General features: G+C 36.2%; 1 protein-coding gene across 2 annotated transcripts in view; it reads right to left on the bottom strand.

Moving 5' to 3' along the window:
* Window positions 1-13,136, bottom strand: part of KCTD8 (potassium channel tetramerization domain containing 8) — a 353,159-nt gene extending 340,023 nt beyond the window's left edge. For both annotated transcript variants that reach the window (XM_053700871.1, XM_053700870.1), the window contains exon 1: window positions 12,181-13,136. In XM_053700871.1, the coding sequence (XP_053556846.1) occupies window positions 12,181-12,979 (799 nt within the window). In that variant the 5' untranslated portion in view covers window positions 12,980-13,136. The remainder of the gene's footprint in view (window positions 1-12,180) is intronic.
* Window positions 13,137-27,368: the final 14,232 nt, after the last annotated feature.

Raw genomic sequence — 27,368 nt, 5'->3', positions numbered from 1 at the left:
TTGCCTGGGACTTAATAACCTCTTTAGTTATAGGAAATAAGTATAAACGTATTAAATATTTATATCATCCCCGCACTACAAAGGATACACGAGTATACATAAAATACTAAATTTATTGAAAATAATATATAACAAAGATACATTACTTCAAATAAGTAAAAAAAAATCCCCATTGACTATACATATATATATATATATATATATATATATATATATATATATATATATATATATATATATATATATATATATATTGATTAAACTAATATAACAGTTCAAGAAGTGGAAACTTACTTTATAGCAAATGTTGATTTTATTGTGATCTCTGATACTTTAAGACGAAGAAAATAGTGGAAACAAATATTGAAATATTTATAACAAACAATGTTTACTGGTAAGACAATAATGGAATATGGAAATTCAATAAGATTGTTACAGACTTGGTTATGAAGTGATCTGAAAGTGATAGCTTAGTGAAAATATAACTGTACCCCTTATTTTCTATCAGAATGTAGACTAAATATATGTATAAATTGAATATGATTTTTTTTAAACCATCACAATAACTTTTTTTCTTCTTAAAAAATATACTTCCTATACAGTTTAAATGGCTTTATTTACCAGGAACACCATCCAACAAAGTGCTTAAAGGGCCATAATACCCAAATGTTTAAACACTTGAAAGTGATGCAGCATAGCTGTAAATAGCTGATTAGAAAATATCACCTGAACATCTCTATGTAAAAAAGAAAGATATTTTACCTCAAAAGTTCCTCAGTAGCCACCTCCCATTGTAAAGGATTTCTAAGCAGCATTTTAGTGTGTTTGTCCTGGGACATCTGAAGGGACTAGCATCGTGCACTCTCATATTATTTCACCAATCAGGTAAAGGAAGCTTACTATGAAATCTCATGAGAGTTAAGTCAAATCTCATGAGATCACAGTAAGAGTTCATGACCTCAGCACTGCTGATGCTGATTGGCTGCTGTTCATTTCTTCATTTTTTTTAATTTTTTTACCTGCAGCTGGGAGCAGCTGAGTAGAACTTTTTACACAGAACTTACTCTGCTGAGCTGAGGAAATTGTGAGGTAAAATATCTTCCTTTTTTACATAGAGATGCTCAGGTGATATTTTCCTGTCAGCTTTTTACAGTTATACTGCATCAGTTTCAAGTGATTTAGCATATGAGTATTATGTCCCTTTAACAGAGCAAATAAATATTAGTGAATAAAATGCTGCAATAAGTTTTAGTTTGTGTTGTGCAAGCTAAGCGCTGATTTACTGTGAGGAAGCTTAAAATGATTACTTAAAGGTGCTGATATGTGGCAGATCATTAAGCACAAGACCTAACTTGTTTAAAAAAAGGCTAGCTGTAAAAAACCTACTCTAGTGCCAGCACTCAGCAGGATAATAATACAATTAAAACAAATGTACTCATCTGTAAAGAAAAAAATGTTTTTTTTATTTATAGTTATTTATTGTGGTATAACCACTGACAAAACAGAATCAAATGACAGATTAATGAAAGGGTTAGTGTACTGTGATTTTTTTTAATGTAACAAATGACTCCTTTACATTTATTTTGCTCTTTTAAATAGCTGATTTTGTCTGTTGCATCCCCACACATACGGCTATTTTGAATACCTAATTAATGGTTATAGAAAAGTTATGTTAAGAATGTTTGAAAGTAATCACGCTTCCAGTAGAGGGTTGGACAAAGAGATACTAATTGTTACCTGTGGTATCCCCAACTATACTGAACATTTCAGTGCTTAAAGAGACATAAAACCCATTTTTTCCCTTCATGATTCAGATAGAAAGTACAATTTTAAACAACTTTACAATTAACTTTTTTTTATCAAATGTTCTTTGTGTTCTTGTTATCCTTTGTTGAAGAGCAGGAAGGTAAGTTCAGGGGTGTGCATTGCAGCACCATATGACAGCAGTTTTGCACTAATGCTATTCATAAGCAAGAGAACAAGATGGACTGTTTCCATTCATGTAGTGATGCAAACATCTGCACGCTACCTTTTTAGATTATTCTTCAACAAAGAATAACATAAGAATTACACAAATTTGATAATAGAAGTAAATAAATCATGAAATAAAAAATGTGGGTTCTATGTCCCTTTAAGTACTTGCTATAAAAAAGCTGTGTAAACATAGCCAGCAGAAGATAGGAGAGAAAGGTAACAACATGTTAATTTTACATTCTTCTCTCTAAGTGCTTGGAGAGATTTGATAGGGCAAGCTTTACAAGGGCTGAACTCCCTGAATGCTATGAGAAAAAGGGTGGAACCTGGAAGTCCCAGAGAATTGCCTCCCATAAACCTCTCCACTCAGATTAGATGATCTAAAATGATCCTCCACAGGCCTGCCCTTTGGGCAGGGCGAGAGGTGCACCTGCCCAGGGCCACACTCTTTGGGTGGCCCCGTAATGTCAGCAGTGAGGCAATTTATATGTTGTATCTAGTTTATGTGTTTATGTTATGTTATTTGTATTGCAATTAAATATTAATGTATGCTTATCACTTAATTCACAATTATACCAGCAAGGAATGAGCCAAACAAATTACTGACCCTTAGCCAATCACATAATTTTAAACCCTTTAAAAAGCACATTAGTAATAACGGTAGCTAGAGAGCTATGAGTGTGGCTAGGAAGCAGAAACTTTTGGGTAACGCACAGGCTACAGAATGTTTGGAGAAATACTGTGATCACTGCATATTGCTGTACATTTTACATTGTTGGGTGATACTAACCAGAGGTCCCACTTCCTACTACAATTTTTTGTACCCTTTACTTTTGGGTAAACACGCAGGCTACAGAATGTTTAGCTTTTAAATAGGTAGATTTATTTTGACCCGAATTGAATGGTACTGTGTTAAGTTTTATCTATCATCATTATTAATATCTGTTCTATTATGAACAGGCTGAGTTTAGCACATTTGAGTACAGAATAGGGAAACATATATCAATAAGCTACCCTAATACCTGATACACATAGAATTGCACTTAACAGTGTATTAATAACTGCATAAATTATTTACAGACCGCATTAAATCAGGGCACATCCACACACAGTTTTATAGCAAAAAGTGTGAGGACAGGAGGGAAACATGGAAGTGGTAGTTACGAATGAATTGGGGTCCTTCTACTCTTTGAAAACTTTCCAGGAAAGGGATAATAGCACACAGGACCTGGAAGAGGGTTTTTTGCACAGATAGATCCAAATTCATGTTAGCAAAACTGTTTGAAGAGATGGAATTTTTACTCTTAAAGGAAAACAAATTGAGATGGGATATAATGACACTAAATAAATATCATGAGTTAAAGATTATACCAAAGGGCCTCAGGCTCAATAAATTCCCTACCTTTCAAACAGATGAACGTGAATTAATCAATGAACGGAATATAATTCTATCCGAATGCTCACTACGACTTATGTTTCTTTTAGTAAATTATAAAACAAAAGCCCTGAATGTGATAAGCCAACAGATAGAGACATTACAAGTAGAATTGAATTTAAGGAGAAGTGCACTTGTTGTATTCTACAAAAAACCCTAGCAGAAACTAGACATGTGCGTGGCGAAAAAATTCGGTTCGGATCGATTCAGATTTTTTCAAATTTCGGTTCGGAGCGATTCGAATTTGGAAAAATTTGAATCAATTCGGTTTGGATTTGTTTCGGATTCATTCGGATTCGAATAAATTGGGTTGGATTTGTTTCGGATTGATTCGGATTCGAATAAATTCGTCTGGATTCGGTTCGATTCGGAAATTCGGAATTTCGGTAAGTGTTAGGTGGGATTAGACTTGTATTATGTACTGTACATTAGGTGTAACCCATAGCAGAGTGATATAACCTAATATACTGTACAATACTAGTGTAATCCATGGCCATCCGAATCTACCGAATAAATCCGAATAAATCCAAAGTTATTCGGATTTATTCGTTAGATTCGGCACTATTTTAATTCGGAGATTCGGTTCGATCTGAATCTCCGAATTTTCAGAATTTTCCGAATTTCTGAATCGAACTGAACCGAATCGCACATGTCTAGCAGAAACCAAAACACTCCTGATTGAAACAAAACATAGTAAATATCTTAGGGATCAATCCGATTATGATAATAATAGGATTTTTGTCTGGAACAGGAAGGATAGGTTGGAAGGCCGTAGAGCCTATAATAGGTCACGAGGAAGAGGTAGGGGCAGAGGATTTAACAATAGAAACAACAGGGACAATGTGGCTTTAGACTATAGAGAAAAAGATTCTGGCAAGAACAAAAAAGTTCACTTTTCAGAGAGTGAAGCAGATTCTTATGATGCTAACTCTGCTTCAGGTGGGGAGGAAAATGTAAATGTAAAGGCATCGAATCCCAATTCAGATACAGCTGTTGACCAACTGGTAGTGAGACCTAAAACTTCTAGTACAGTTGCACCCTCCATACTTAAAAAAACAACATCAGGGGGGATCAAAATATACCCCTGATGATACTCTCATTGGAGATCAGTCCAACACTGGTAATGTTGCCACAATTGATTATGTGGACAGACAGAGTTTGGAACAGGTTTTTTTCCCTCCCTCACAAAAAAAAGAAGGGGGGGAGAGGAAGGGGAGGCAAAGCAGGTTATCAGTGACAGAATCACCAATCAACCAGAAGAGGGAGATCCGGGAGCAAATACCAATAACTACCAATAACAATGTTATCAGCTTGTCTGACTATAATTTGTCTGACATAGAAATCAGAGTACTAAATTTGGGTTTGGGCTTTGTACCCTCACAAAAGTTTAATTTATTTAACACCTTGATAGATGTCAACAAATTAATCAGAGGTTTAACTGTACAAAAGTTTTTTTCTAATAAAGTAACGGAAGAGATAGATCACTCCACACACAGTGAAGACCCTAGACAGAATACTTTTGATGAACTCACCTTCAGTGAAGGCTGTGATGTAATGACAATGGAAGCATTACTCCAGGAAGGGTTCACAGATGAAAGCACACAAGTGTGTATAACACCAAAATTCAAGGAAACCTCTAGGTTCTACCCTATACAATATAGAGGGAGTACACTAGAAATTTTTCAGGCAAGGGTTGAAAGAAATCTTACGCTACTTCACCAGACCACACCTTTGAATCAGCACAATCTCAATTTGGAAGAAAGGGAAGCATTAAAAAAGCTCCAGACTAATGAACAATTAGTCATTAGGAATGAGGACAAGTTTGGTGGTAGTAATGTCTAGATCACAATTCATAGTGGAAGCAGAGAGACAGCTACTCGATGTTAGGTATTACCAGACATTGAGTGGAGATCCAACTGCGAAATTCAAACGAGAACTTGCCCATATTCTAGATGACGGTAAAGAATTGGGCATAATGGATGAATCTACCTGTGACTTCCTCCTGGTAGATAACCCAGTGATACCTATTTTTAATCATCTTCCCAAGTTTCATAAATCCCTGGAGGGGGTCACAGGTAGACCCATTGTAAGTGGCATAGGGTCACTTTTGAAAAGGGTATCACAGTGGCTTGATAGTATCCTACAGCCTTTGGTAGGGAGTCTTACTAGTTTTTTGTAGGATACAACCCACATATTAAACCTGATGGAACAACTAGATTGGGAGGAATCAGATATGTGGCTCACAATAGACGTCAGGGCTCTTTACACCTCAATACCACATGACAAGGGCCTATTGGCCATAGAATGCAGACCAATTGTCTGACCATCTGTGGACGAGAGGTTATAAACCCCAAGATATCACTAAGGCCAGGAATGAAGTAGCACTAGTCAATAGAAAGAGGATGTTGAACAAAACAGAAGTAACAAATAACAAGAGTGGAGGAATTTTCTTTGTTACTGATTACAGCACACAATATCATAAAATCTGCCACATAGTGAAGATACATTTCAGACTTTTGGCAGTGGATGATGCTCTGGTGGAGACAGTTGACAAAGGATGCAGATGTTCCTTTAGGAGGGGAATGTCAATGGCTAACATTCTAGCACCCACATTACTAAAAACACCACAAAGGGAGGTACATAGCTTGTGGCTTAGATTCAAGGGTGTTTACAAATGCAGCAATTTCACATGCAAAGCCTGTGAACACTTGCAGATGGGAGAAAGCTTCAGAAGCTATGTCACTAACAAAAGTTACAATCACAAGAGGTGCATGAATTGTAGAAGCAGATACACTGTGTATCTAACAGGCTGTACGGCCTACTGCCTACAATACGTAGGGATGACGACAAGGGAGACAAGGGTATGTATCAGGGAACACCTCTCTGATATTAAGGCAGGATCCCTAACTACCCCTCTAGTCCAGCATGTCAATAGATTCCACAACACAAATAGCACTAACTTCAAATTTACTATTATAGAAATTGTGGATGCCGGATGGATAGGGGGGGGGGACAGAGAGAGGGCACTTGCTAAGAGGGAGGTGTACTGGATATTCCAGTTACAAACTAGATCCCCGACAGTTTTAATTCAGCCTACGACCTAATTAATTTTTGGTATTAGAAGGACCTATGGTAATGACTAAACAAGCCAGATTTTAGTTACTCTAATGTAATTTTTGATGAGTTCAGATCTATCACAAATCGTAATTTAGAGAACAAATCAGGTAGGATTGGGCACATTTAAATCTACTGCATATTCACATTGATATTATACATGAAACAAAACATAGAGGTTATTGTAAGTCACAGTTACAATTCTGAACAGGGCAATTGAGAAATATTAGTAGATCAGGGGAGTGAAGTCACGGTTCAGTTTCAGACACTATTCTCATTATTTAACAAATTAATCTTTACAGGAGTCATTATCAAATGTCCAATTCTTACCCTATTACTATTTTTGTAGTCCGCAAATTTTGTTTATATATGGAATGTATAAGTAAAATGAATTTGTATTAGAGATGCAATTAAATATTAATGTAAGCTTATCACTTAATTCACAATTATACCAGCAAGGAATGAGCCAAACAAATTACTGACCCTTAGCCAATCACATGATTTCAAACCCTTTAAAAAGCACATTAGTAATAAGGGTAGCTAGAGGACTATGAGTACGGCTAGGAAGCAGAAACGCGTAAGCTGTTCTATTAACTAAGGGCATGTTTGTCTTTCACTACATGTTATGTTCCTGTTTTAACGAATGGAAATAAAGCTTATACTGTTTTACTACGCTCCCAACTTTTTCACATTTACACATTGGGCCGTTTTTGGAGCAAGCAGTATTCACCCCGGCAGGTAATTACAAGCTTGGCTGAGTAAGGCACTGACTTTGAAACAAAGTATCGAAGAGACTACGGAGTATGGAAGTTTCTTACCCCCCGCAAGTCGGCACAGCATGATGACGTCATGCTTTTGAGCCGAAGCGTGTGAGAGTTCCTTGGCGTCCGGATCGAGCGGCTTGTGGGAGCGTTGTGGCTCCAAGCGTAGTTTCTGGACTGATAGTTGCCCAGGAGAGGGGTCTCCCTAACGGCAGCTCCACACCAGGCGAGCTCATCATAGAGCCGTGAAGAGGGGGGTAAGTACTACATCTGAGTCACACCCTGCCTAGAAATACTTGCCAACAGCATTGCTTAAGCAGAAGGGTTTTTTTTTCCCTCATTGGAGACTATTTATTTATGTTATCTGGAGGTCTAATATTTTGTGTTATTCTTTATATAGGTAACACTCCTGTGTAGCCTTTAATTTGTGTATGGTAGGACACACTTTAAAGGGATACTAATTTACTCCTATTATCAATTTTCCTTCAATCTCTTGCTATCTTTATTTTTTAAAAGCAGGAATGTAAAGCTTAGGAGCCAGCCCATTTTAAGTATAGCACTCTGGATAGTGCTTGCTTATTTGGTTGCTATATTTAGCCACCAATAAGCAAGCATAACCCAGGTTCTGAACCAAAACATGTGTCTTGCTCTTAAGCTTTACATTCCTTCTTTTTACATAAAGATAACAAGAGAACGAAGAAAAAGTCATAATAGGAGTAAATTAGAAAGTTGCTTAAATTGCATGTTCTATCTGAATGATTAAAGTAAAAAAATGGGTTTAGTAACCCTTGAAGGTGGGTCCTACCATCAAAGGCTACATGGGAGTGTCCTTCTTAGACTAGGCTAAAACCTATTCTATAGTTTTTACATATGTTTGTATAATCACAGTATAGTTTAAGAATTAACTACTGGAATATTCTAGGGAAAAATGATCTGGTTGTATGACACCAGAATAATCACCTGATAGGTGAAATTAGGTTAATAACCATGGTTAATGATCAGCTAATTACTGTATTTCACCTGTGCTCTAGTTGAGAATCTGACCTGTTAGGGGTACTTAATGTCTGGAGTTTAAACACTGTGCTATAGTTTCTGTTTTAAATATATACCAAATATTTTTTTATTTTTAACCCACAAAGATATATAAAACAACAATATCAAAAAGCATGCAATGATTTTTAGATAGTAAAATAACTGTGCAAGGGAATAGCAAACAATTCTATTCCAAGAGAATATGAAATGTACCTATCAAAAATAAAATAAAATAAAATAACACTAGACATGTGCAAAACATTTTTATGTCCCTATTTCAAAACAAATCTAGTTACCTTGATCTATGGATATTGGAAAAATATGTTACTTAAAAAAAATTGTAGTTTAAAAGACACAACCATAAAAAATAAACTGTTTTGTATTAATAGATCAGTTTATTTTGGCCAAATAATCTTCTTTATAGTCTACTCTTGCACATTCCCAGACAAAGTGCAGCAGTTTATTAAACATATGCATTATCAGTGAATGGACTGTATAGACATTGCATATCTCAGTGCTAAATCCCTTTGAAGAGTTTAATATTTCCCTTTGATGGCACAAATCTTTTATTTTTCACAAATTAAGATAAAAAAAATATTGCATTGTTAGTTCAATAATCCAGCTATTAATACAGTCAGTGATCCTTTTCATGTGTTTGCACCTGAATAACTGCTATAGCACCACTACTCAAATATACATGGGTTCAAAAGAAAAATATATATAAAAAAAAATCCCATACAAATTACTTTGTTTCAGGTAGTTTTTTTCTTAATGTAAAGTATTAAATAAATAAATAACAAAATCCATATTAGGTTTCCATGAAATCTGAGACGTGTTCTGAATTAATTTAATCTGTGATATGCAATAACCTGCAATTACTCAGATATTCTCAGTAGTTGCCCTTAGGAAAGAAAATCTGCCAGTTGAAACCTCAACTTTATTCCATAGTCCATACAGGAGAATTGTGTAGTCAGCTCAGATGTTATCTTCCAAATGATATATAATTGTGTGCATTTAATACAACAGTTTTCCTAGAGCAGAGATTACAAAGACTCTCTTAGCTTGATTTACTATCAAGCTTTTAAAAATTAAATTACAAAATTTTAAAATGCAAATTTTATTATAAGGGAAGGTGATTTTGCATCACAGACCCATACTTTCTCAATATAAAAACTGGTTACTTGCCCAAATATTCAGGACTTTAATTGAATTGAATTTGATTGAGGAAAAAGGCCACAAATGAATATGTGAAATAATTTGTTCATAGCAAGTCGAAAGATAGATCACTCATATACTGTATAGTGTATACATATTCTTAAAGTAAAAATGTCCTCTTCTAAATTTTGGGTCTACTTTTGATCAGTTAAAATAAATATAGAAAACCTTGTCAAATCTTACAAAGAAAAAGTGAAACAGTTAATGATCTACCTAATAACACTTCTTTAAAATGATATATTGTTTAGTTAATCCAATACACATTTTTACAATAAGCTAATTTTTCAAGAAAAGTAAGTAGTTTGACCATGTCAATATAAAGGTAAGTTAAACGACTATATATGAAAACAAGGATTTACCAATTTTGGCAATGAAAGGTAAAGTATTATATTAATAGCTTTGCATGATCGTTCTTACATTATCTGGCATGTTGGAACTATCCCTTATAGAAAGTTTCTCTGCTCAGAAATACAGAAAATCTAGATTTACATATCAGCCATTGATAATCCTTTATTAAATGAATCATGTTCTATATATGTTTTATGTCTTATATCTGAAATGTAATATGGTAACATCAATTGAAAAAATAAGATATGAAGAACTTCCCAAGAAAGACATTTGCCCTTCAGGGCCTAGCATCAATAGATCATTTGCAAACATGGTATCATGTGGCACTGGAAATACCTCTGCCATTTTATAGATAAAATAAGTTTAACCTTGATTTTGACATCTGTATTTATATTTAATTAACTGTGGTTTTTCATAGATATTGACAATTTATTTTAATCCAGTAGATATTAAATTAAATTGTTCACACTGGAATTTTGGTGCTTAAAGCAACAGGACCTAAACTCATCATATCAAGAACTGAAAAATAACTATACTAAGTAAGAACTAATACATTTTCTTATCCAAATCTATATCAGTTTTCGGAGGGGTCTATCAGTGCAAATTATCATGACAGCAGTAATATGCCAAGTTGCATTGAAAATATACTTATGATGGCTTTTTACAAATCTAGAAATCTGTATTGAGTTGCAGGAGCCATGGATTCTAGCCATATATTTGGCAAATAATTATATCTATATGAAAAGCCTTTTTCCCACTACAAAATATATCATTCACAGAGTGTAATTGCATATAAAATTCGTATTCATACCCGTTAAATTGACAAAATGCACAAATCATTGCAATTAAAATGATTGTAAATGCAATATTATATAATTTGGTATATGACATAATGTAATGAAATATACATTTGGTAATTTGCCATCCATTGTAAATCAGAGTGTGTACATCTTTAGAATATTACACTTTGTTATTAAATACCCATTTGGGTAAAGAAGGATATACAAAAAAAGTAAGTATGTTATTTAAAGCATTGCATATTTATTTCAGCTTTCTAAAACTGTAGGGCTGAACCAGTACATTCAACTGCTCTGTTAGCTCCATGCCAGATGTCTATTAGTGAATCTGGCATTAAGATTCAGCTGTAGCCACTGGTCAGCTATTAATCCATCCTAATACTTAGCTCTGCTCTCAGCCACAACCATTATATTCCCATAGCAATTCTCTTTGCACGTTTCCTTCAGAGCATTATGTTAGTAATTGCTACTTTAAACCACAAATGTCAATTTTTGAGTGGCAGATTTCTCTTACTTTACATAAACTTTTAACATAGGAAATCATAGCACTACCAACAAAATGATTACTTCAGTCACAAGCCTCACAGCAAGCTTAAAATCACATTATAAGCTTTCAAGGCAACTGTAGACTGACAGAAAATATCTCTGAAGTATTCTCTTGTTTCTCTTCAAGCTGAGTTACCATTAAGCCTAATTACTCCGGGGCCATTGTCCTATATTATACACTTAAGGGAAACATTGAGATTAACTGCAAATGGTTGCATTAATCCAAACATAATGCAAATAAACTTGTAACAAAATAAGTAATATTTCATCACTATATCACATTGAGAAACACCTTTAATATATAATACATCGTTTCAATAAATTGGTTAGTTTCCAAGAAAGCATGACAAGTGTGCATTTGTATCTTGTATATGCAATAGTGTTATAGCTTCAGTTATAAGCTTCATGAGCATTTTTCTTTCCAAAATGGAAAGTTAAGTTATTATTTATAAGAAGGGAATGGAATGTTGACATGTTATTTATGTTTAATATTTCACTTTATGGGAAACAAATGTACAATTCTTTAAAGCCAAACAACATGAAGTTCAGTACAAACCATTTATCTAAGACACAGCATGCTGATGCAGAACCAGCTTGCCAAATAGTAAAATAGATGCATTTAGCAGGTGGCAGACAGGATGCACTTTTAGTACTGTAAACAATATATTTCAGTCTTAAATGGCACAGCTAAATATACTATTAACACTGACTGCTTTTAGAAAGCAGCAGACAACTTTACTTTGCTATGGTAAATAATCATTTCACTGTATAATTGTGTGTTTTAAAATTAAGTTCAGGAACATAGACATATTCAGATAAAATGGATACACAGACAAAATTGCAGTTATGTAATTGATCATATATGCATCAAGAATACCTACATAATGCATACTCTGCTTACAATCAGAAGGGTATGTTTAATAATTAATTCTACTCATAAATAAGAAAGTTAACTTACTGTAAAAGATGTACTCTGTGTAGCTGCTCCAGATTTTGTCATCCCTGTACTGATTAATAAAAGCTGCTGTTCCTGTTGAATTGCAAGCTACCATTTGAAATCCAGCTTCTGAAAGCCTGTCAAAGGCTTGTTCCAGATAGGTAAATTTCAGGTAGAATCTAGAAGTGTACTTCTCTGGTGGTCGGTCTGGGTCCCTACTTTCATTCAAGGTTTCTCCAAAAACTTCTTTGGCCAGAGCTATCCTGCCACACACCATAATCCTGGCAACTCTCCGGAATTTTGCATCAGCTTGGTTATCTCTGATCATTGTGTATGAGCCTCGATAGCCTATAGTGATAAAGCCAGATCTCTTATCTAGTGCCGCAGTTCGCATTAGGTCACTACTCTGGGAGTTTTCTTCTATATCACTCTGGCAGCCTTCATCATTCATAGAGCTTTGCTTTACAACCTTGGGTGTCAGAAGCTTCACGAGATCAGTTAACTGAAAGTACTCAGCTTCCCTTAAAAGTCTTTCCTTTTCGGGGAAGTGATCAGGAAGAGACAGCTGTTTGTCTCTCAGAAAGTCTAAGACATACCTGAAGAGGAATCCATCACGGTCTATAAAAAAACGAGCTCTGTTATCCCTAGGCAGCTCTTTTACATTATTCCTGGAAAACATGCTGTACAAAGTACTGTCTGGGATGCTGGTGAGAGTGGAATGTTTTGTGACATAAACTTGTCCTCCAACATTCAGTTCCACAACATCTGGGAAGGGATATGACATCTCGCTGATTGGAAGGATGGTGTCTTTCAAAGCCATATTTGTAAAATTAAATAAAAATATAAGTAGCTTTAAAAAAAATGGAGTTGATAGTCAATGTTTTTCTTTTAAAAATAGTGTTTGATTTTTTAGAGTTAAATCCATGAGCAAGATACAGGCAAGTTAGCAGTGGCTTTAAATCGTACTTACAAGCGCTCAGAAATCAGCACCAGGAGTATGGACAGCAGCTGCAGCAGCAACACTGAATGTAGAAAAGTGTGCTGGCGTCACTCTGACTGCAGGCTGGGCTTCAGGAATTCTTCACATCTGTGGCTTAAAGAAACAGTTGCCTTTTATATCAGCTTTATTCAAATAATCTTGACAGATTTTTTAAGCATTAATATGCTATATGCTACAGAAGACTGGACATTTTATTTCAGAATAATTTTAAACTGCAAAAGATAAAGAAGCATGAACAATTACTGCAAGAGGGAGAAGCATACAAATTATACATTGCTGTGCAGTGACAGTAGTTTCAATTACACTGCTGCTATTTATTCATGGCTTCTTTTTCTTTAGCGTTTCAGGTGTTATTTTTTTTTTTTTACTTTTCTTTAGACTTTCTTTTAACGTGATACATTTCTCAAATTGAGTACTGCTATCTGGTACTAACACGTTAAAGGGACATAAAACAAGTTGGGATAGAGACAAAATACTGTACAATAATTACTTTAATTACTTTAGCTGCAAATGTATACGGCAGTGCATTGCCATTAAAGGGACACTGAACCCAAATTTTTTATTTCATGATTCATATAGAGCATGCAATTTTAAGCAACTTTCTCATTTACTCCTATTATCAATGTTTCTTCATTCTCTTGCTATCTATATTTGAAAAAGAAGGCATCTAAGCTGTTTTCTTTGTTGAGAACTCTGGACAGCAGTTTTTGATTGGTGAATTAATTTATCCACCAATCAGCAAGGACAACCTAGGTTGTTCACCAAAAATGGGCCGGCATCTAAACTTACATTCTTGCATTTCAAATAAAGATACCAAGAGAATAAAGAAAATGTGATAATAGGTGTAAATTAGAAAATTGCTTAAAATTGCATGCTCTATCTGAATCATGAAAGAAAAAAATTGGGTTCAGTGTCCCTTTAACCCTTTCTTTTTAGTTTCTGAATTGTAAAGCTCTAACTCCCCCACACATTTCCTTCTATGGCTGTATCTATATCTATTTTTGTTTTGATAAAATGCAAATGTGAATAGCGATTATCTGCTGGAGCTGCCTAGAAACTGTGAACTCAGTTGAAATACAATGCCTGTGTCTAAACACTGATAGGGTTGGTGGAATTGACTGCACCAGGCAGCTAAGCTATGTAATTAATTTTGCTTATTTTTAAAAATTATTTTAAAATACTTGCCAGCAATTTTTAAACCATTTTTTTATGCAAACTATTTTTAATTGATTAGCCCTTTTAGGATATGCACAGATCTCAACCTGTTTTATGTCCCTTTAAATAGCCATAGAAGTACTATAGCATTTTGTTCACGAATACAGAGTATTAGTAACAAGGTTCGTGTTGTTATGTATTCAATCAGTTTTTATTTGCTGAAGCAGAATTTGCTTAAATAGACAGAGTAGTGTAACATTTTCTCCTCTGTAACATATTCCCAATGATAGATTTACCTGCCAGAGTCTATTACATTGTTTACAGATAACTCCATTAACATTATTTTTATATTTTATACTAAGCTTTTGTTGCAACAAGTCACTGTAAACACATTAAAGGGACAGTCTACTTCATAATTTTTATTGTTTAAAAAGATAACCCCTTTATTGCCCATTACCCAGTTTTGCATAACTAACTAATTACCTCTGTGATTACCTTGTATCTAAGCCTGTGCAGACTGCCCCTTATTTAATTTCTTTTGACAGACTTGCATTTTAGCAAATCAGTGCCATCTCATAAGTAACTCCACCTATGAGCACAATGTTATCTATATGGTATGCACACTCCCCAAGCCGGGAAAAACCCTCTAGCAGAAGCGCTTGCGATTGGCACTTGTCTCTGACTGTTATTGTGCACAGGGATATAATCATAGACCCATATGTCCTGGCAATAGCGGTTGTCAGGTGATGCACTTACCCCCCTCTTCACAGCTCTTGTCTGTGTCTGCCTAGTGTGGAGTAGCCGTTCGGGAGACTTCTCTCCTGGGTAATGCGGAGTCCGGTTGTCCTAGCTTGGAGCCACACTGCTCCCACAAGCCGCTCGATCTGGACGCCATGAGATCTCACACATTCTGGCTCAGACATACAACGTCATCGTTGGTGCCGACTCGGGGGGTATCTATATGGCACACAACCAACACCCTCTAGCTATGAAAATCTGTCAAATGCATTCAGATAAGAGGAGGCCTTCAAGGGAATATACATTAGCATATGAGCCTACCTAGGTTTAGCTTTCAACAAAAAATACAAAGAGAACAAAGAAAATGTTATGATAAAAGTACATTTAAAAGTTATTTAAAATTGTACGACCTTCCTGAATCATGGGTCTTTAATTTTGACTAGACTCTCCCTTTAAGAGGAAGCCAGTTTAACAGTATACTGTCCCTTTAATTTTTCAGGAAGCTCGGTATAATTGTAACATTATGGTTGTCAAGCATTGAATATTACATTTTGTTAACACCTGCAAGCATATAGATGCAGGTACAAGTATAAACATATACTAAACAAAGCAATGAATATACATTATGCAATACTTAACTTTGAGTGGTTACTTCATCTCATCAGTTGACAAACACTTTGTGAAAGATGTTTTAGCCGAGTTTAATCTCAATAGGAACAGGACACAAGTATCTGCTTCAATTCTGTGTTCAAGTTTTAGGGGTAGATTTAACAACTATCGGAAAGACATGATCCGCTATAGCTGTTCTGGTGAAATGCTTGTGCAAAGCTGCCCCCTGCACAATAGCAGCCAATCAGCCGCTAGCAGGGGGTGTCAATCATCCCAATCATATCTAATCGGGATGATTACTGTCCGCAACCTTAGAGGTGGCAGATGAGTTAAGGAGCTGCAGTCTTAGGGGTCAAGTTGAACGGGAATGCATGGGAACAGAGTTCCTACACTATTTTTGCAGGAGGAACTAAGTTCCCTCTGAACAGACAACAGAAATGCTTCAGTTAACTCTGCTGCTGCTGGTGGGAGGAGCTGGGTACAGTCTGGTTAGAGGGAAAGTGAGATACTCAAGTAAATGCAAGCTTGTCAGTGGTCCTGATGTGTTATCACCCCACACTGTGTGTAACACATGGTACCTACATTTCTGTGTGGCTTGCTCTGGGGTTATTTATTTCCCCTTAACAGAAATAGGACTATTGCACCTTAGGTGTAACAGAGGAGGATTCTCAAGCCCAATGGCAACCAATCAACCCTTTATTGGATTTAATTTGCCTTTAATAACCAAAGTGTATAGTGTATATACATATAAATATGTGTGTGTGTGTATGTGTGTAAGTGTGTGTGAGTGTCCTGTTATCTCCTCACACTGCCGCTTACAAGACTTCTCCAGACTGGCTCCCATCTTGTGGAACTCTCTGCCTCACTCCACAAGACTCTCCCCTAGTTTTAAAAACTTCAAGCGCTCCCTAAAAACTCTACTGTTCAGGGATGCATACAACCTACACTAACCTTTCTTTATACCGTTTCCTCTCCTCCATTGCTATCCCCTTGAGCCCCCTTAGCATGTAAGCCTAAGAGCCATGCTGTTTGTAGATCACCTTCATTAGAGCTGACTACAACAGTGCGACTCTTGGCAGGGCCCTCTACCCGTCTGATCCCTATAAATGTTTCCTTGTATTCTGCCTATGTTTATAGCGCTGCAGAATCTGTTGGCGCTCTAAAAATAACCGATAATAATAATAATAATAATAATAATAATAATAATATATATAAAACAATATGATTTGTGTGTGTGGGGGTGTGGAAGTCTTGGTGAGTTCACACATTTTTCTTTGTAGGTCTTGACCCCTTAGCGCTGCTTCTTAACTTATATTTCTGGCGAGCCTAAAGGCTTGTGCGGAATAAGCAGCATCCGCTGCTTCATAAATATACCCCTTAGTCTGTGTTGCCTAGAAGCAGCTCTGCTACCAAGGCCTCTATTTATCAAGCTGTCTACTTACCTGCATTCGACGGCCCCAATATGCTCGCCTAAGATCTCCTAACATTGCCGCCGCGGACCTGAATACGTTCGCCAAATTTATCAAGAAAGCTATCAAAAAGCTGCACACCAAGTACGGTGCGATGAGCAGCTGACTGTTGTTAACTAATAGTCATCGATCTCGCTGCTTTTCGGCTTATTCGCAGCTTTCTTGCTATACTGTCACTAAGCACCCACACTATACTATACTGTTTATCCCCTAAATCACTGCTCCCGGAGCCCCCTGCAACTAAATAAAGTTATTAACCCCTAAACCGCCGCTCCCAGACCCAGCCGTAACTAAATAAAGTGTTTAACCCCTAAACCACCGCTCCCGGAGCCCGCCACAACTAAATAAAGTGTTTAACCCCTAAACCGCCGCTCCCGGAGCCCGCCACCACCTACATTATACCTATCAACCCCTAATCTGCCTCCCCCTATACCGCTGCCACCTACATAAAGTTATTAACCCCTATCCTGCCGATCCCTGACCCCGCCGCAATTAAATAAGTTGTTTAACCTCTAAACCGCCGCTCCCGGAGCCCACCGCCACCTACATTATATTTATTAACCCCTAATCTGCCCCCCCTACACCACCGCCACTATAATAAAGTTATTAACCCCTAAACCTAAGTCTAACCCTAACCCTAACACCCACTAACTTAAATATAATTTAAATACATCTAAATAAAATAACTATAATTAAATAAATAATTCCTATTTAAAACTAAATTCTTACCTATAAAATAAACCCTAAGATAGCTACAATATAACTAATAGTTACATTGTAGCTATCTTAGGGTTTATATTTATTTTACAGGCAACTTTGTATTTATTTTAACTAGGTACAATAGTTATTAAATAGATATTAAGTATTTAATAACTACCTAGCTAAAATAAATACAAAAGTACCTGTAAAATAACTCCTAACCTAAGTTACACCTAACACTACAATTAAATAAATTAAATTAATTAACTACAATTACCTACAATTAAATACAATTATATAAAATAAACTAAAGTACAAAAACCCCCCACTAAATTACAGAAAATAAAAAAAAATTACAAGAATTTTAAACTAATCACACCTAATCTAAGCCCCCTAATAAAATAAAAAAAGCCCACCAAAATAATAAAATTCCCTACCCTACAATAAATTACAAATAGCCCTTAAAAGGGCTTTTTGCGGGGCATTGCCTCAAAGTAATCAGCTCTTTTACCTGTAAAAAAAGAAATACAACCCCCCCAACATTAAAACCCATCACCCACACACCCAACCCTACTCTAAAACCCACCCAAACCCCCCCTTAAAAAAAACTAACACTAACCTCTTGAAGATCACCCTACCTTGAGCCATCTTCACCCAGCCGGGCACAAGTGGACCTCCAGAGGGGCAGAAGTCTTCATCCGATCCGGGCAGAAGAGGACCTCCAGATGGGCAGAAGGCTTCACCCAGGCGGCACCTTCTATCTTCATGAAGGTTCCTTTTAATAACGTCATCCAAGATGGCGTCTCTTGAATTTCCGATTGGCTGATAGGATTCTATCAGCCAATCGGAATTAAGGTAGGAAAAATACTATTGGCTGAGTTTAATGTGCCCACAAACAGGCAAATTTTCCTGTTTGTGGGCTCGTGATAAATAACCAGCAATTACATTACAGTGGCCGGTTATTGCTACCATGAGCTTGCGATAGCAATTAGTGCTCAGAAAATTAACCAGAGATCCGACCTCTGGTTAACTTTCCAAATATCCCACAAATGCCCCCAATCTAAGTGTTAGATTACTTTTTTTTTTTTATGTACCATTTAAAAAAAAACAAAAAAACTTTGCAGTTATTGAGGGCTAAAGTTGATGGGGCGTGGGAGGTTAGAAAAAAAAACAGCACTGAAAAGTGCCTTTACACTGCAGTCTATTTGAACTGTGTGTTCCCTTGAAATACATATGTACACTGGTATTACTCAGTGGAGCACAAATATCGCTTTCACAAAAGCGATATATAGTGCTTCACTTGTAATCTGGCCCTTTGTATTTGTGCTGCCATATGCGCTGGAAAATTTGCTGCCCCTACCCTCACCACATCCTGAAAAGAGTTCATTGTATTCAAATCTGCTGCAGGAGTACACTTTGAAATGAATTGGACTCCCTCCCATCCGCAACTGGGAGGTTCATTTCTGTTGCTTCATGTTTACATAGTTTTTTTTTTTTTTAAAGTTTTTTTTTTGAGGTTTACAGAATATAACAGCAAGTTACAAGATACATGGGAAGGCAGTTAGACATATGCACATGCATTGTTCACTTACAAACTTGTATAATTAGAGTTATAACAGAAAAGGAGCATATATGTTTTAAATTTCGTGAAACCTGTCTTAAGGCCTTCCATATAATATAAGGGGGTTACTCTTGTAACCCAATATACCTATAACAAGTTTTTGGAAGTTAAAGTTGGCGGGTGTGGGGTGTTAGAAAAATAACAGCACTAAAAAGTGTCATTACATAGCGGAGTGTTCCCTGTAAATATATGCTTATATACATATGTATTTATGTGTTAATATGTGCATATACACATATTAACACATAAATATATATGCATTTATTCATATACATATATATTTAAAATTGCTGCCCATCACTGCACGATTTACCCCCTTCGCTGCACTAGTTTTCATGCTGTGTCTCACGGCATGAGAACGAAGCTCCCATTGGAGCCTACGGAAGCGCGCTCTCGTCAGAGCAATGCTTCTGTGCAATGTGAACGCAAGGTCACATTCGCATTGCACCTCACTTGTAATTCCAGCGCAAATTTCCGTGCGCTGGTATTACTAAGTTGAGAGCAAATATCGTTTTCACGGAAGCAATATTTTGTACTCAACTTGTAATCTGGCCCTATCATTTTTTAACATGCAGTGATGTAGCTGTCCCCTGCACATAGTCAAAAACATGTATTAGTCATAAGTATTAGTTTCCATGCTACAGTTTAATTAAAACATATTGCACTAAATATCTTTTAAGGCCAAAAGTTTGCAGAGTAAAAATGTAAACAAGGCTTAGTTTATTGCCACAGCTAGCCTGAGAATATGAGTATTTTTTTTCTCTAAAAAACAAAGGCAACAAAAAGTTTAAAGGGACACTAAACCCAATTTTTTTGTTTCATGATTCAGATAGAGCATGCAATTTTAAGCAGCTTTCTAATTTACTCCTATTATAAATTTTTCTTCGTTCTCTTGCTATGTTTATTTAAAAAGCAGGACTTTAAAGCTTAATAGCCGGACCATTTTTGGATGAAAACCTGGGTTATGTTTGCTTATTGGTTAGCTAAATGTAACCACCAATAAGCAAGTGCTATCACTGGTGCTTAACCTAAAATGGGCCGACTTCTAAGCTTAATATTACTGCTTTTTAAATAAAGATAGCAAGAGAAAGAAGAAAAATTGATAATAGGAGTAAATTAGAAAGTTGCTTAAAATAGCATGCTCTATCTGAATCATGAAAGAAAAAAATGTGGGTTTAGTATCCCTTTAATATATTACTTTAAAGGTATATGAAACTGAAATAATAAAGTGCTTTGAAATTAAAGATAAAGGTATTTATAAAACTCCGTCTGATTATGCAGCATTAGGCAGTAGAAGAGCTCATAGGTTACAAGAAATATTCTTCGCTATCTTTTAGAAAAGAGATAAAATAATATTGACTTACTAGGGATGTGGATTCAGAGCCAGATTTCTTTTTGTGAAAGTGCAACACGCTAAGATCTGTGCAAAATTTGCAAATCCAGATCTTGGTGTGTTGTACTTTCAGAAGGTGAGATCCGGCTCCGAAAAAAGTCGAATGCATTATGCACGACTAAAGTATTTTCTTTTGTTTTGTTTTTTTTATGGGGATTAAACATTTGAGTTTAATTTCCCTTTAAAAGTAGCTTAGAATCATAAAACTTTCTTTGACACACATATTTCCTACCCCGAAGTCGCAGACTGGGGTAATCTTCAGTCTTTGTTTCACTAATGAATAACAAGTTCTGAAATAATGCAAATGCCTAAAAATGACAGACAATGGGGCCGAATTATCAAGCTCCGAATGCAGCTTGATGCCCCTGAAGTTATGAAGCAGCGGTCTAAAGTGCTCCAAGGCAGCGGACAGAAATCAACCTGATCGAAGAGGCTGTCGGCATTTATCGATGTGCAGCGAACATGATATCCTACATCGTATCATGTCCTCTCGCACTATGATAAATCTATCCCAATATATCTCTTTCTAGTCCAAAATACACTTTTCTTTGCACTGCTCTCATCTCAGGTTAAGCAAATAATAATTTAAAATAATTGATTACACCCTCTGTTATTTTGTTTTTCTTTCCTTTCTCTTTCCTTTCATTTACACTATATAAAGGGACAGTACACACAAATTTTAATTTAACTGTATGTAATAGACACTACTATAAAGAAGAATATGCACAGATGCTGATCTAAAAATCCAGTATAACATTTTTTAAAAACTTAGAAGCTCACAATTTAGCACTCTTGATTAGGTTAGTCTGGGACACCCAAGGGGCTGGGTAAACAAAAAGAGCAGACACTCCCCCCTCCCCCTTAACTGCATATGAAAAGTCAGTTAACATAAACAGGAGTTTATAAACCCATGTATACATCTGACACTGTGGGGCTTGGTTAGGAGTCTGAAAATCAGCACAATGTTCTTAAAAAATTATCAAAACTATACAATTTTATAAAAATACTACCAGTTTGGCTATATAAATGGATCATCTACAAAACATTTATGCAAAAAAAAATCTAGTGTACAATGTCCCTTTAATTGTATTTTAAACAACTTTAGGAAGATAGAAATTGTGCTTCTGACAGACTATATACATGCATTTGAAATAGTTAATTTGCTTTCCATATATGCACTTTTGAATAAGAAAAGGGGTTTAATTACATAAACATGTCAGTCGTAAAATACAGCTCCAGTGAAAATGGGCTAACTATGATCTCCTTTAATATAAAGTTAAGTGACTGCCTTCCGGCTGCTAAACCACAAGAAACAGTAAACCGAGAACTCCCAACCACAAAACCAAAAATGAACCCTAATCACTGATGTCCAAACCCACAAGGCATAATAAGAGAAAATATAGTAGTCAGCATTGTCCTAGTCTAAAAGACAACATTTTCAAAATTAATCTCCAGTGGAAATGTTCTAACTGGGGTCTCCTATGCTTTAAAGTTAAATAAGTGCAATCCCTGTCCCACAAACTACTAGGAACTGTAAACTCTGTACCCCAACCCCCCTAAACCAACAATTAACCCTATCCACTGAAGTCCAACCCCCAAACTACGATTTGAGAAATATTGTAGTCAACATTGTCTTTGTTTCATCTAAAAGAGGACATTTCAAAATGTATCTCCAGTGAAAACAGGCTAACTGTGATCTCTTATGAAGTTAAATGAGTACTGTCCCCAAACCACTGGGAACTGTAAACCCTGCGCCTCCAACCCCCAATCCAGCAATTAACCCTAATCACTGAAAGCTAAACCGATCAGAGAAATATTGTGGTCAACTTTGTTTTTGTCTCATCTAAAGGAGGACATGTCAATATGTATATCCAGTGATAATGGGCTAACTATTATGTAAAGTTAAATGAGTGCTGGTCTGTTCCCAAAACCACTAGGAACTGTAAACCCTGCACCCCCCCCCCCCAAAGCAACAATTAATCCAACCACTGATGCCCAAACCTTCCAAACTACAAAACGAAACATTGGTTTAAACAATGTCTTTGTTTTAGCTTAAAAAGGACATTGAAAAATGCATTTAATTAATTAAAGGACAACAAAAAATGCATGTACTTGCACTGAATAAATCAATGGTTCCTTATTATACTTGCAGAGTATACATTTCAGTTTGAACAACTTTAAAGGGACAGTAAAGTCCTATTTAAACTTTCATGATTCAGATAGGGCATGTCATTTTTAACAACTTTCCATTTTACTTTTATCATCAAATTTGCTTTGTTCTCTGGGTATTCTTAGTTGAAAGTTAAACCTAGGTAGGCTCATATGCTAATTTCTAAGCCCTTGAAGGCTGCCTCCTATCTGAATGCATTTTTCACAACAAGAGGTCGTTAGTTTAAGTGTTATATATATATATATATATATATATATATATAACATTGTGCTCATGCCCGTGGAGTTATTTAAGAGTCAGCACTAATTGCCTGAAATGCAAGTCTGTCAAAAGATATGAGATAAAGAGGCAGCCTCCAGAGGCTTAGAAACAATGAAATCACAGAGGTAAAAGTATATTAATATAACAGTGTTGGTTATGCAAAACTGGGAAATGGTAAATAAAGGGATTATCTATATTTGTAAACAATAAGATTTTTGGTGTTTACTGTCCCTTTAACTTCACATTTTTCAGGTAAAATTATGTTTTCTTAGGCATGATAGAAAAATGTTGAAGATAATGTTCCTCCAACTACAACCATGGGTCAGTGCAAAATGTCTTACTTTGACCTTTGACCCTTTCCATAGCTACCCAATGGACCCCATATATTACATTTTACAAACTCACCTTTACCAGATCCCCACTACAAACATTCACCCTCTGCCTGATTTTCTCACCAGTATGTGTTTACTGTACACAAACTACCATTCATCTCAAACACAACACTTCATTCATTTCCTCTTGTAATGCATTGGAAGCTTTAGAAAATATTGGTGATTCCATTATACAAATCAATATACTTGTTTCCCAAGCAAACCTGTTTCACCTTTTTTTTTTTCTTGTTGGATTTTCACTAAGTTGTAATATGATAATTTTGTAAATTCGCATTTGTTCTTCACTGCTTGGCCTTGAGATCATTTTTATTTTGAACGTTAGTTATCTCTGCTTTTACTAACTAAATAGTATTTTGTTTTGATAAGTAAAAGTCTGTTTTTTTTTTTTTTTTTTGTAATATGATTTTAGAGGGCCTCAACATGCTTTTTAGTAAGAAATAAAAATCAAAGGCATGTATAGAATTGAAAGCTTTGACAGTGAACAGCACCATGTGTCCCATACTGTATGTTTAGAGAGGTCACAATCAGAGGCGTAACTAGAAACCACAAGGCCCAGGTGCAAGAATCTAAGAAGGATCACTTCTAAAGAGAAACAAAAACAAAGATACTCTTATTTATAATACATATTGTTTAACTAAAAGCAAATACTACTTTTTATTATAATTAGATTTTTTTAATTTATCAAGATATGTAATATTTATTGCTTACCTAGGCATAGGTCTAGTTAGAATTTTTTAGATATGTGCTTTTATATATTTTTATATGTAAAAGCATATTGATATTTCCTTAAAGGGACAGTCTAGCCCAAAATAAACTTTCCCGATTCAGATAGGGCATGTAATTTTAAACAACTTTCCAATTTACTTTTATCACCAATTTGTTTTCTTGGTATTCTTAGTTAAAAGCTAAACCTAGGAGGTTCATATGCTAATTTCTTAGACCTTGAAGGCTGCCTCTTATCTGAATGCATTTTGACAGTTTTTCACCACTGTGTCATATAGTTCATCTGTGTCAACCTTTAACTCCCTTCTACGTCCGCCTGCACCCCCGTCCACTACCAACCTCACTGCTCAGATTATTGCTGATCACTTGAAAAATAAAATTGACACCATTAGAAAAGATATCTGCACCTCACACCCCTCAAACCCAGCAATCCTATCCACCTGTAACAGAGGAAAAAGTTTCTGTACTCCTATCCTTGGCTCATCTAACAACCTGCCCACTTGACCCTATTCCATCACGACTTCTTCCCTCTCTCTCTGCTTTACTAACCCCTACCCTAACTCATCTCTTTCACCAATCTCTCACCACTGGCACATTTCCTGATACATTCAAGCATGTGTCAATCATACCAATCCTAAAAAAGCCCTCGCTTGACCCTTCCACGCCTTCTAACTATCGACTGGTCTTCTTAGTTCCCTTTGTTTCAAAATTATTGGAACGACTGGTCTATAATCGGCTTACTCAATTTCTCACAGCTAACTCCATTCTTGATCCACTACAATCTGGTTTCCGCCCTAAACACTCAACAGAAACCGCTTTTGCTAAAGTAACAAATGACCTGTTATCAGCTAAAGCAAACGGCCACTACTCCTTACAAATTCTTCTTGACCTATTCGCTGCTTTTGACACAGTTGACCATCCTCTCCTCCTAAAAATACTACATTAATTTGGCATCCGAGACACAGCCCTCTCCTCGTTTGCCTCATACCTCTCAAACCACTCATTTTTAGTTTCCTTTAACAACATATCTTGTGATCCTATGCCTCTCTCAGTTGGAGTACCGCAAGGATCTATCTTGGGCCCCTTGCTTTTTTCTCTCTATACATCCTCCCTTAGAAAGCTTATAGCCTCCTTTGGATTCCAGTACCACTTATATGTTGATGGTACTCAAATCTATCATTCCTCTCCTGATATCTCTCTCTCTTTACTCAATCAGATTTCCAACTGCCTCTCTGCAATTTACTCTTGGATGTCTTCACACTACCTCCAACTCAATCCGTCTAAAACTGAGCTGCTTCTTATTCCCCCCCTCTTCGAGACATCCAACACCTGACATTTCTCTGACTCTATTCTCAACACCTCACCACAGGTCAGCTGTCTTGGGGTCACACTAGACTCAGAACTCACATTCAACCCACATATACAAGCACTTACCAAATCCTGCCTTTCACACCTATGCAACATTTCCAGAATACTTATTCATTCCCTCATTTTGTTACGCATTGATTATTGCAATCTACTCCTAAATAGCCTTCCAAAACACTGCCTCTCTGACCTCCAATCTATTATGAATGCTTCTGTTAGACTCATCCACCTAAGTCGCCGATCTACATCAGCTGCTCCGCTCTGCCAGTCTCTACACTGGTTCCCTCTACACTCCAGAATACAATTTAAAGTATTAACCCTAACTTACAAAGCACTCAACAGTCTAACTCCCAACAATATTTCCTCTCTCATCGTCATATATTCCCCATCCCGTCCTCTTTGATCAACCTCTGACCTACGTCTCTCCACTCCTGTTATCTCTACGTCCCACTCCTGCCTCCAAGACTTTGCACGTGATGCTCGTGTCCTCTGGAACTCTCTTCAACCTTGTATAGCTTCAGAGGCTCCTCAAAAACCCTCCTATTCAGAGAGGCTTACCCTCTCTCCTCTATTCCTCATCCAAACCAAACTAATACATGAACTGCCTGACTCACTGCTGCAACTACAACCAATGTGACAAGCTACCCCAACCTTATGTCTCTGCATCCTAAACCTGTAGAATGTGAGCTCTCCAGAGCAGGGCCCTCTTCCTCCTGTATTAGATTTGTTTAGTTTTGTTATGTTTTGTATTTTATCAAAAATTCTTGTCATTGTATTCCCCTATTATTGTACCCAGTGCTACGGAATTTGATGGCGCTATACAAATAAAAGATAATACTTATAATAATAGATAACATTGTGCTCATGCACGTGGAATCCCTAGAAGTCAGCACTGATTGGCTAAAATGCAAGTCTGTCAAAAGAACTGAAATAAGTGGGCAGTTTGCAGAGGCTTAGATACAAGTTAATCACAGAGGGAAAAAGTGTATTAATATAACTGTGTTGGTTATGCAAAACTAGGGGACTACAACTTCCACAATTCTCTGCTTTCAAATGTTATCGCTGAGCATGTATTAAAAAGCACCTACTAGATAATAAATACTGTCGGCATGACAAATTTCATTAATTATTGGTGCAGCATTTTCTGCTGTAGGTTTAGCTAAATGTTTTTTCAGTTTTAAGTGACAGGGAAAAGTATCTTTCTTCAAAGTGTAATATCTTGAAAGTGCTCAATCAATTTACATCAAGTCACCATTTCATGTCAATGAGAGGGGAGTGATCACAAAAAAGTTTCAAAGATATTAATTCATGGATTTCAAAGTTACAAGCACTTGAAAAACAATCCAGCTAACAAAGAATAGTGTAGCTATAATTAATGCTACTGTAATTATCCCATTGATTTCCAGTAACAGGTTCTAGAAATTCTAGACCACTGAGGGAAGAATTTTAGACTTGGTAGAGATTAAACACATTTACGGAAAAGATTTGCTCACTGGGAACTTTTCCACACTGAATTGCAGTGAGCTTGAGCAACTGCACCCCCAGTTCTCGTGCATCCAACCACGTAAGAACAGTGTTCTCAATCATCCCAATCAAATCTAATCAGGATTATTT

Source organism: Bombina bombina, chromosome 2 (genome assembly GCF_027579735.1).
Source record: "Bombina bombina isolate aBomBom1 chromosome 2, aBomBom1.pri, whole genome shotgun sequence".
Lineage (NCBI taxonomy): Eukaryota > Metazoa > Chordata > Amphibia > Anura > Bombinatoridae > Bombina > Bombina bombina.
The sequence above is the reverse complement of the archived record's forward strand: the minus strand, read 5'-3'. Positions and strand labels throughout refer to the sequence as shown.